At 43.6% G+C, this 12,345-nt stretch overlaps 1 protein-coding gene across 1 annotated transcript; it reads left to right on the top strand.

Annotated features, from left to right (window-relative positions):
• Window positions 1-2,839: 2,839 nt before the first annotated feature.
• Window positions 2,840-3,442, top strand: LOC132577579 (uncharacterized). Its single transcript, XM_060247371.1, has one exon. It carries the CDS (start codon window positions 2,840-2,842, stop codon window positions 3,440-3,442), a length of 603 nt encoding a protein of 200 aa, XP_060103354.1.
• The last annotated feature ends 8,903 nt before the right edge of the window (window positions 3,443-12,345 follow it).

Consider the following 12,345-nt stretch of genomic DNA (forward strand, 5'->3'; position numbering starts at 1 on the left):
ATGACCATTGCCTGCTTTGACTGCCTCTTACGTTTAACCCAAAATATATCTGTTAACTGGCTGTTGTGGAGTCTTTGTTTTTACCACAGTGTTCTGGAGTGCACTCAACTATCTACTCACTCAGGGGACCACACCTTCCTACGCATTCAAACTCTGTCATCGGTTATGGGCCCAGCGTAGGTCTCCTGGAGAGTAGGAGCGCTACGTGCCATCAGTTCCTGTGGTCTACTCGAGGTCTACTCGTGAGTAACAGCCATTTTTGGGCGTGGCAGTTTTTTTGTATTTCATGCAGGCAGAATGGAGTCCAGTATCCAAGTCTCCGGATTCCTCATCAAGAGGCTGAACGGGGAGAATTACTGCACCTGGTCTGAGAAGGTCACAATGATCCTCAAATATCATGGTTTGTGGGAGTACGTGACGAGTCCACCCAATATAGCCGTGTTAGACGCTGCTGATGACGCAGCTGTTATAGCAAAACACAGGAGCAATGAGGATAAAGCTTGTGCACTAATTGGTCTAACGTTGGAAGACAGCCAGCTTATCCACATAAAAAACTCCAGCAGTGCAAAGTCTTGTTGGGACGCTTTAAAGTCTCTCTATGTCAGTGAGAGTGTGGGCTCCCATATATACTTAATGAAGAAACTCCTTAGTGCAAAATATGTGTCTGGTGGGGAAATGAATGTCCACCTAGAGTTTATGCAACGTACCTTGCAACAGTTGCAGGAGAAGGAGGTGGTTTTTTCTGAGCAGCAGAAAGCCTACATAATCCTTTGCTCCCTGGATGCTAGTTATGATCAGTTTGTATCCTGTTTGGATATCTTGCCTAAAGCTGAGATAACTGTGTCTAACATCGCTCAACGTTTGTTGAATGAGGACATGAGGAGAAGGGACACAGTTTTGTTCCGGGAGTCTCCAGCTCATTCAGCCAAGTCTCCCGCCCAGGAGGAATTTAAAGGGGCCGACAGTCATGCAGCAGCTGGGAAAACTTACTCAGTGAGGAGATGCTTTATATGTAACAGCACTAAGCACCTCAAGCGGAGCTGTAACCGTTTCAAAGGGAAACAGTCTTCTGTACCTCCGGTGGGAGGCAAGCATGTGAACCTTGTGAACCTTGTTGTTAACTATTCTTCCTTCTGCAATCAGTTTTTAATTGACAGTGGCGCAACTGTTAATATTATTAAGAACAAGAATCTCTTCGACACCTACACACCAATTAAAGGTCAGTGTGTTATGTTAGCAGATGGGCTTTGTGCCAACGTAGAAGGAACTGGGCTTGTTAACATTCCTTGTCTAAGGAAAAAGCTCCAAATGCTTCACGTGCCAAGCATTAAGTACAACATGATATCTGTCTCCACTTTGACTGAGCAGAGTTTTAAAGTGTCTTTTACAGCTGAGAGCTGCTTGATTAGCGCTGATGGCGTTTCAGTGGTGGCTAAAAGGAGAGACAACTTATATTTTCTGGAGAAAGAAAACCTTGTGCAACATGAGATATGGCATCAGCCATCAACGAACATCACCTTATAGGCCACAGCATAATGCTTTTTGCGAGAGGAGGAATGCAACCCTCTACAATATGTGTATCTCTATGTTGAGAGACAGTAACCTTCCAATGAGTTATTGGGGGGAAAGTATCATGAGTGCTTCCCATGTGCTGAACTATTCCTGGTCTTCTGCTATTGGAAAGATCCCTGCTGAGGTCTGGTACGGCAGGAAAGTGTCCATTAGCCATATAAAGATCTTTGGGATACCAGCCTATGTAAACATCCCAAAACAGCTACAGAGAAAGGGGAGAAACAAGGCTGTAAAGTTGTTATTTCTTGGGTATTCCAATAATCACCAGGCTTATAGATTTTCCCAAGTAGGTGACAAGAAGATCACAATGTCCTGCTCTGCTAAGTTCCTGGAAACCTCTGTCGGTTGGGAGAGAACGTCCTCTACAGTATTCCTGCCTACAGCAGTGGAAACTGATTCGCAACTACCAACTGGAGGCGAGAGGCGGAGTCCTTCACCCAGCAGCAGAGTCATCAAGCCGGAACCTGTTACACCTGCGTCTTCTGGAGCAGGCGTGTCACAGCAGCAGCAGCAGCAGCCGGTGAGCCAGCATGGAGTGTCAGATGAGGAACCAGAACCAGTTCTCAGACGATCTACGAGAGAAACTCGTCCTCCAGATCGCTACAGTCCTGGTCAGGCGTGCATCGTCCTTGCTGAGCCTTCCTGCTACGACAGCATCAAGCATCTCACGCAAGACGAACAGGCTGGATGGAACGCAGCCATGAAGGCGGAGCTTGAGTCGTTAAAAGATCTACAAGTCTACGAAGAGTCTGTATTACCACCTAATCATAAACTCTTGGGTTGTAGGTGGGTTTACAAATTAAAATCTGGGGCAGACGGAAACGTGTGTTATAAAGCTAGACTAGTAGCACAGGGGTACTTGCAGTCCATGCAAGATTATGACGAAACATTTGCCCCCACACTCAAGGCTACATCATTTTTTTGTGCTCTGACTTATGCAGCCAGGCATAATTGTGTTGTAAAACATCTAGATGTTAAAACCGCTTACCTGCACGCTCCTCTAGAACGCACATTGTATATGAAGTTGCCACCTGGTGTTTCTGGTGGAAATAGCAATGTAAATGTTTGCTGGAAACTTAAAAAATCACTGTATGGTTTAAAACAGTCTGGGCATCAATGGAATCAGTTCTTAACTGAATGTTTAAAGAAGCTTGGTTTCAGGCAAGGCATAGCTGACCCTTGTATATTTCTCAAAGGAAAAGGGGAGCAGCATTGCCTAATCCTTGTCTTTGTTGATGATTTAGCTTTGATTTGTAGAAATGAAAAGATGATGAAATCTATTGTTGAAACTTTGAATGAACAGTTTACTGTGAGGGATCTGGGCAACATCAGACAATATGTTGGCTTAGACATAGAACCTATAAATGGTGGGTATCGTGTCTCACAGAAGGGTAAAATAGCTCAGTTGCTAAAGAGCTATAAAATGGACCAAAGCAGGGGAGTGCAATCTCCTATGCTGCAGAACTTTGACTTAAATGATAGTAATAGTCCACTGTTTGACCAAAGCATCTATCAGTCTTTGATTGGAAGTTTATCTTATATAGCTAACTGGTCAAGACCTGATATAGCTATGGCAACTAACCAATTGGCAAGGGCTGTAAAGGAGCCAAGACAATGCCATTGGATTGCTGCTAAACATGTCCTTAGATACCTAAAGCATACTTTGGAGTTAAGCTTGTATATAACACCTGTTAAGGATCTAAAGGTGCATGCTTACGCAGATGCAAGTTTTGCTAGTGATCAGAGCACCCGGCAGTCAACCACCGGACTGGCAATTTTCATGGGTGGTAGGGTGGAGATCTCTGAAACAACGACATGTGGCTCTCTCGACATGCGAGTCAGAGTATTCCGCACTCAGTACAGTCTGTAGTGAGTTAACCTGGTACAAACAGCTACTAGCTGACCTTGGTTTGTTTTACATAGAACCTATCACTGTGTTTGAGGACAATCAGGCGGCTTTAAAGCTAGCAACCAATCTTGGAGTTAAATCAAGATCCAAGCACACAGACGTCAGGTTCCACAATGTGAAGCAATGCTTAACAGACAGGCTAATCACTCTGGAATACTGTGCAACGAGTGACAATATTGCAGACATTTTCACAAAGGCTCAGACACCAGTTAAACATAAAGACAATTGTATAAAACTTGGTCTGAAGTGAGGGTGCAATATTACTACCGTGTTGTTGGAATGTATGTGAACTATGAATGTAAATAGTTTATGTTACCTGTATAGAATGTTTTTAGTTTCATAAGGGGAGGATGTCAGTGTTGAGTTCCTTTAAGAACTAAACTCCTGAGTCAAGGTTATGCAACTAAAACTATACAGCTGTGATAGAAGTCACGAGAAGAAGAAGAAGAAGAATTGCAGATTTATACCCCGCCCTTCTCCCTGAATCAGGGACTCAGAGTGGCTTACAATCTCCTATGTCTTCTCCCCCCACAACAGACACCCTGTGAGGTGGATGGGGCTGAGAGTGCTCTCACAGCAGCTGCCCTTTCAAGGACAACTCTTGTAATAGCTATGGCTAACCCAAGGCCATTCCAGCAGGTGCAAGTGGAGACGTGGGGAATCAAACCCGGTTCTCCCAGATAAGAGTCCACACACTTAACCACTACACCAAACTGGCTCTCCAATAAGATGAGTGACCTCCTGCCCACAGGTGTAGCTCATGTTACCAATCAGGCTTAGGATTGGGTGGCTGCACTATATCTGTGGTAGCATTACCCACAGCACTTTGCCTTGGCTTACATGCCGTGCCTTGGCCTTGGGCGATGCTGGATGAATAACATATGTGAAGGAGAAACTCTGTTGAACTGTTACTTTGGAGGACTGACTGACTGACTACTTTGCTGATTCATGTAATGTATTGGACTGACTTTGACTTCTCTATTGGACTGTGATTTGGTGCTGCATATTGGAGGACTGCTATTCTGTGTATGACCATTGCCTGCTTTGACTGCCTCTTACGTTTAACCCAAAATATATCTGTTAACTGGCTGTTGTGGAGTCTTTGTTTTTACCACAGTGTTCTGGAGTGCACTCAACTATCTACTCACTCAGGGGACCACACCTTCCTACGCATTCAAACTCTGTCAATGATTCTCTCACAGCCCTCCATGGCTCTCTAAACATGGCATTAGTGGCTGGCACTAGTGTGCCAAGGGTTTGGCAAAAGTGGGCAGGAGGTCACTCATCTTATTGGTGAGATGATCATCTCCAGCTGGGGATGCTGGGTTCCACAGGATTCTCAAAGATGCCTGTCCCTAGTACACAATCCCTGTTTACACAATGCTGAGCAGAAGTATTGGTGCCCTTCCTGGACAGGGCTGCTGGGGACAACATGTGGAGGCACACATTTGGACTTGGCTTCAGTTGCAGCATGCATACCACTGACTGCAGAAGTTGCACACTATCAATCCATGAGCTACTGGGCCAAGAATGAGAAGGTCTGGCCAGACTTTTCTCTTGTGGTCAAAGACTGTTCTTGTGTCCTTCTGTGAGCATGCAGAGTGGCTGTGTGTGTTTTTCTCCCCAGATGGCCAGCATTGCAGGTTCACACTGCTGATCATGCTCCTATGAAAGACTGAGCAATTGGTCTTCTCAAAGGTCAACTTGCCACTTTTCTACTATCCACTCCTGGACTTTGAGAATGTGTAAAGTGAACATGTGCTTGTGCCTGCATCCTCTCAGTCTGTATGGGGAGTCAGTGAAAAATGCTGTTCCTCAGACTAAAAACTCAGATGTAGAAAGAGCATAGAAGTTTTGGCACTATATAAAATCGACATTCCAAACTGAGTTCTAAAACACTTATGAAAAGACTTCAACTGAACTCTAGTTGCTATGTGGAATGTTGATGGGGCTCAGCATAATTCTGTGCAGAAAATAAACAAACACAGCATCAACATATTGCTCTTGCTATTCTCATAAAGAACACACACACACCACAAATATAATCAGAACAAGAGATGTTAGGGAAGTAGATGCATACCTTAATTAAGACAAGCAGAACCCCCCCCCCCGATCACCCAAACTGATGCATACTGTAATGATGCTGTGTTTCTTTTTTATGGAGGTGGGAGGGACTAGGAGCACCAGTGATGAAGAAGAGCTGCATCTCCTGAGGCTCATTCTGCAAGCCAGTGATGGTATAGGCTGTACTGCAGACTGCAAAAAGAGAAGAATTTGGGTGCCCCAAGCCCCTCCCTCTTATTTTTTGAGGCCTTCCTCAGGGAAGTGATGTTAGTGTCCAAGGTTTTGGTCTTAACCTTCAAAGCCCTATGCAGCCAGGAACCAACATACCTACTAAACCATTTCTCCCCATATCTGCCCCAGAGAGCCTGGTGCTCTGCAGATCAACACCTTTTGGTAGTTTCTGGCCTGAGAGATGTCTGCCTAGCCTTGACCAGGGTCACAACATTTTCTGCCATGGCCCCAGCTGGGTGGAACACACTCCCACATGTGATCAGGGCTCTGCAGGATTTATTACAATTCTGCAGGGCCTGTAAAACAGAGCTGTTCAACCAGGCCTTCAGCTGCGGTGGCAGACATCCAACCATTTCGGTCTCCCCTGCTCATACTCCCCTTCTCAATGGCTCCTCTGTACTATAGAGATCTGTACAGCACTCTCAAGTGAATTGGATGCCCATTGATCACCTAGCTGCCCCCATACAGGAGACAATCTGAACTCCCACAAATTAGTCTGCCATTGTATTTGAACTGGTTTAAATTTGGTTTTAAATAGTATGTTTTAACATTGTCATTATGATATTGTTTCTTGTGATATGACTGCTGTGACCGCTGTAAGCCCGCTTGTGGGAGAGGGTGGGATATAAATCAAATATATAAATGTGTGTGTGTGCATGTGTACAAATGTCTTACCATATATGGCTGGCTGCCTCAACACCAGCTTGTCAAGTTGGCTTGACTTGGAGTCTCTGGTTAAACATTGATTCTGTTGGGCTTGTCACATTGACCTGTGGGTCTGCTGGGATTCTCTAGTTTGATGTGGGTTCTCTTAGGCTTCTTGGCTCTGATGGGAGGCTTTTGGCTTCTGGCTACTTTTTCTGTGCTTGGCTATTGGCTTCTTTACCCTAGGAAAAACATGGGATTTTTCCCCTATAGGAAACAATGGAGACAAGAAGAATGGCTGAGGCTCTTTGTTCAGGGGCATATAGAATTGAACCCCTTGATCTAATTCATTTGTAACTTGGAGGAGTCTCTAGCGGACATGCAGAACTAGGTTCACTTTCTGTTTTGGTGTAATTTGTTGAAAAACAGCCACTCCATCCCCTAGAAAGTGTTTCCCATAGGAAATAATAGACCCTAAAAAATTCAGATTTCCTCCCCCGCCCCGCTCCCAAACATACCAAATGCAAATTCCAAAAGAGTATTGAATAATTTGGAATATCAGTATGGAAACTGTCCCATTTTTTACAAATGGATATGCCTATTATAAATAAATGCAAACAAATAAAAATAAATGTCAGAAAGGTGGGTATAAATCTTTACCTTAAAGAAAGAATAAAATTAAACAATACATACATACAAATATCATAAACTGTGTATAAAACCCTATAACATACATACAGTACACAAACAAGTCTAGAAACAAACACTGAAAAACAGAGATGCCAAACTGGTGACAAAAATTACAAATTGCTATAAACAGAAATGAAGCAGGGAGCTTTCACGCATTCCTAATGGAGAATTCTGATCATGTTGAGTAAAAATGCTACTACCTTTTAAAATAATTCAACTGTATAAATTTAGATTGCAAGATTTAATGGGTTTTATTTGCAGATTATTCAACAAATACTTTATTCTGCTAATTGGTGAGGTAGATTTTTAATTAGCTTGGGCCAACTTTAGAAACAGACTAAAAGTTAAAGGTCAACTTATTTGTCTTTGAATCTATCTTTTTTCCTGCTGTAATTAGGAATTATAACTTTATTATTATATTTATTGACATGTTTATTGAGTTATGAGTTCTTACTCTTCATTCAGTGTCTTGTACAGATATGTGTCTTCAAAATATTTAAATGTATTAATGGCTAATAAATGGTTTTGTTAAAATGTAGATGGAAAAGTGTTAAATGTGTTTATAGCCTCTGTAGCTGACATGGTAGGGGCATGGTACCTTTTCACTTTCCTCAAAGCCACATAGCAGCTGGGCCATCAGTGCATCTGTACACAACTTCATTTCTGGTGCAAAACTGGAAGAAACATCATCACATCAGGGGTTAATACTGTATGACTTAAACTTTATGTTTATAGCATAGAGTTTGGTGGGAATACTACAGCAACTGTCTGACATGATGATGTCACTTCTGGTTTGCTGCCAGAAGTGACTTCACATGCTGGCATGACACCAATGCCCCTCAGTTTCATCCTATTTCCCCCCACTAGTTGTCAAGCAATGTTGGTGGCCAGGGAACATTCCTGGGAGGTCTTCTGGTATAGTACTGCTGGTGGTCAGGGAAAGTTCTCATGAGGTCTCTATAGCAGAAGACCTGGCCTCCTGGGCCAGGCTCTTCAAAAACTGGAATCAGCCTAGGGTTGCCAAGTCTAATTCAGAAAATATCTGGGGACTTTGGGGGTGGAGCCAGGAGACTTTGGGGCAGAGCCAGACATTTTCAAAATAAATGCATATAAATACAGCAGTGCAGTTCACCTGAATAGTCATCATTGCCTCATTCCCCAATAGCTGCAATTCTAGTAAATGAAAGTATAAACACAAAAAACAGCCCAAATGCACAGAGTTTGCAAGCTCACGTTGTGATTTCACTGGGGCTTTACTCACAGGAACTGCTATTCTTCAGCCTAACACAGGCAAACAAAAGAGAAAGAGGTGGAGTTTTCCTCTATCCCATAAACAGATTACTATACAAAGACTCTGAAAACAATGCAAAACAAACACAGAGACAGACACCCACTATTACTGCCTCTCCTACAAAGACTTCTGAAAAGTACTCTCTCTCTCTCACTGGGTCTGGTTCCTCCACAATGACATCTGACAATTACAGGGGCTATGCTGCTCTCTCTCTCACACACACACGCACACACACTTACGGTGAAACGAAAGCAAAACAATTGAGGCTCTGTTTCTTGCCCTTCCCCATTAAGTACTTCCTGCTCAACTTTAAAGGGGCACACGCACACAAAGAGGCATTTTAAAACGGGACCTGTTTGCAGGTTTCTTAACCTGCAGGAGATCTAGAGGTATTGGTGATTGTGGGGGTGTGGCTTCTCCCCGCTGGTCAGCTGGCTGGGAGCAGGGGGGAAGCCTGTAAAACCAGGGGATCCCCCACTGGGATCTGGCAATCGGGAAGTCTAAATCAGCCTGTGCCTCCCTACAGGGCCTGCCTCTGAACTATGAATGTGTAAAATACATTTCTGACCTTTTGGTTCTTGTTTGAAATTCTTTTAAACACTTTATTTTTTAAACGTTGTGCAAATAACATAAAACAGTGAAGAAGAAGGAAGGACTAACTAGTTTTCTAAGAACAGCATACTATCCTGGTTGACAGATCGCACCCAAAGAGTGCTTGTGAATGGTTCCTCATCCTCTTGGAGAGAAGTGACAAGTGGAGTGCCTCAAGGATCTGTCCTGGGACCGGTTTTGTTCAACATCTTTATAAACGATTTGGATGAAGGAATAGAGGAAATGCTTATTAAATTTGCTGATGATACTAAATTGGGAGGGGTTGCAAATAAAGTAGAAGACAGAAACAGGATACAGGATGACCTTGACAAGCTGGAAAACTGGGCTAAAACTAATAAAATGAATTTTAACAGGGATAAATGTAAAGTTCTGCATTTCGGTAGGAAAAATCCATTGCATAGTTATAGGATGGGAGAGACTTGTCTTAGCAGTAGAATGTGTGAAAAGGATCTAGGGGTCTTAGTGGATCATATGCTGAACATGAGTCAACAGCGTGATGCGGTGGCTAAAAAGGCAAATGCAAATTTTGGGCTGTATCAACAGAAGAAGATATTGGATTTATATCCCACCCTCCACTCCAAAGAGTCTCAGAGCAGCTCACAATCTCCTTTACCTTTCTCCCCCACAACAGACACCCTGTGAGGTGGGTGTGGCTGGAGAGGGCTCTCACAGCCGCTGCCCTTTCAAGGACAACCTCTGCCGGAGCTATGGCTGACCCAAGGCCATTCCAGCAGGTGCAAGTGGAGGAGTGGGGAATCAAACCCGGTACTCCCAGATAAGAGTCCACACACTTAACTACTACATCAAACTGGCTCTCCAAGTATATTGAGAAGTATAGTGTCCAGATAGTGGGAAGTGATGGTATTACTTTACTCTGCTCTGGTAAGACCTCACCTGGAGTATTGTGTTCAGTTTTGGGCACCACATTTTAAGAAGGATATAGACAAGCTGGAATGGGTCCAGAGGAGGGCAATGAGGATGGTGAGGGTCTGGAGACCAAGTCCTATGAGGAAAGGTTGAAGGAGCTGGGGATGCTTAGCCTGGAGAGGAGGCAGCTGAGAGGTGATATTATCACTATCTTCAAGTACTTCAGGAAGGGCTGTCATATAGAGGATGGTGTGGAATTGTTTTCTGTGGCCCCAGAAGGTAGGACCAGAACCAATGGGTTGAAATTAAATCAAAAGAGTTTCCGACTCAACATTAGGAAGAACTTTCTTTCTCTAAGAAAATGGGTTTGCTTTTTTTGTTTTCTTCCAATTATTTTTAACACAAGAACTTGAATGTTTTGGGGAGACATCTTGTTAAATGATATAGAATCATACTCCATCTGTTAGTGAAACAAACCATCCTAAATTTTCTGTGTAATGAATTGAACACAACCTGTGCTCCTAGTTCCCTCATCTTCTGACCCATATTATGTGAAGCAATGGTATTGCTTTACTCTGCTCTGGTTAGACCTCACCTAGAATATTGTGTTCACTTTTGGGCTCCACAATTTAAGAAGGAAATAGACAACTTGGAACATGTCCAGAGGAAGGCAACAAATATGGTGAGGGGTCTGGAGACCAAGTACTATGAGGAAAGATTGAAGGAGCTGGGGATGTTTAGCTTGGAGAGGAGGCGGCTGAGAGGTGATATGATCACCATCTTTAAGTATTTGAAGCACTGTCATATAGAGGATGGTGCAGAATTGCCTTCTGTGGCCCCGGAAGGTAAAACCAGAACCAGTGGGTTGAAATTAAATCAAAAGAGTTTCTGGCTAAACATTAGCAAGAACTTCCTGATTGATAGAGCAATTCCTCAGTGGTACAGGCTTCCTTGGGAGGTGGTGGGCTCTCCTTCCTTGGAGGTTTTTAAACAGAGGCTAGATGGCCATCTGACACCGATGAAGATCCTGTGAATTTGGGGTAGGTTTTTGTGGGTTTCCTGCATTGTGCAGGGAGTTGGACTAGATGACCCTGGAAGTCCCTTCCAACTTTTTGATTCTATGGTTCTAACCATTTCTGTGGCACCTTACAAACTGAACACTTTTATATTGAACATATGGACATATGAAGCTGCCTTATACTGAATCAGACCCTCGGTCCATCAAAGTCAGTATTGTCTACTCAGACTGGCAGCGGCTCTCCAGGGTCTCATGCCGAGGTTTTTCACACCTATTTGCCTGGACCCTTTTTTGGAGATGCCAGGGATTGAACCTGGGACCTTCTGCTTCCCAAGGAGATGCTCTACCACTCAGCCACCGTCCCTCCCCATGGACATTCATTACAGACATCACCTGGTCAGTGCTTTGAGCCTAAGACCCAGAGGAATATGAAGCAGCTGGGCATTGTGAGCTTTTGTACAGAAATTGCTTCATGTACTAATCAAGTACATGTGAAGGCACCATAGCACAGACTGAGGGCTATGTGCTTGCCTACAAAACTATAATTTCCCCCAGAAAAATGAGTATAACTAAAAAAAATACAACTTCCCCGCAAAAAAACAGCTACAAGAATAGAGAGACATCCATGTACAGTGGTCAGTGTCAGTCTACCATCTGGGAAATCTAAATTCAAGACTCCCAATCAAAGGAAAAGCTGCCTTATACTGAATCAGACCTTTGGCTCATCAAAGTCAGTATTGTCTTCTCAGACTGGTAGCGGCTCTCCAGGGTCTCAAGCTGAGGCTTTTCACACCTATTTGCCTGGACCCTTTTTTGGAGATGCCAGGGATTGAACCTGGGACCTTCTGCTTCCCAAGCAGATGCTCTACCACTGAGCCACTGTCCCTCCCCAAATGACAAGTGTTCATAGATTATTCACTTGTTCAGAAAAGAGGTTTTCCAGATTACAGAATAAATTGCTTAGTAATAGAGCATGTTTTGTGTGCAGAAGTTTCTCAAGTTCAGATGCTGATATCTCATGGTAACTGAATCTCTGCTACCTGAGCTGGAAACCATTAGTATGTTATAGTTTCTGTCAGGCCTCAGATTCAGAAGGAGCTCACAGGAGCGCAGCTTCTGAACCTTTCTGATGGCTCCCCCTCTTCCTCCCCATCTACCTTGTCCACTGAATAGTAGGTGCAGCTGCATAACAATACCTGGATTAGGAGAGTGGGCAGCCAGCCACCCACCAGGGGCTTTGCCACACCCCCAGCAGCCCTCACTAACCCCTGGAGAAGTCTGCACCACCCTTTCTTGACATCTTATATACTGTATATGATATCATATACTATATACGACCCAGTATATGGCATCTTATATACTGAACACCATCTGAAATGTAATATTGTCAACTGATATTAGCACTAGACTGTTTTACCTGTTTTAATTGTTTATATTCATGTATAA

Source organism: Heteronotia binoei, chromosome 9, assembly GCF_032191835.1.
Source record: "Heteronotia binoei isolate CCM8104 ecotype False Entrance Well chromosome 9, APGP_CSIRO_Hbin_v1, whole genome shotgun sequence".
NCBI classification, from domain to species: domain Eukaryota; kingdom Metazoa; phylum Chordata; class Lepidosauria; order Squamata; family Gekkonidae; genus Heteronotia; species Heteronotia binoei.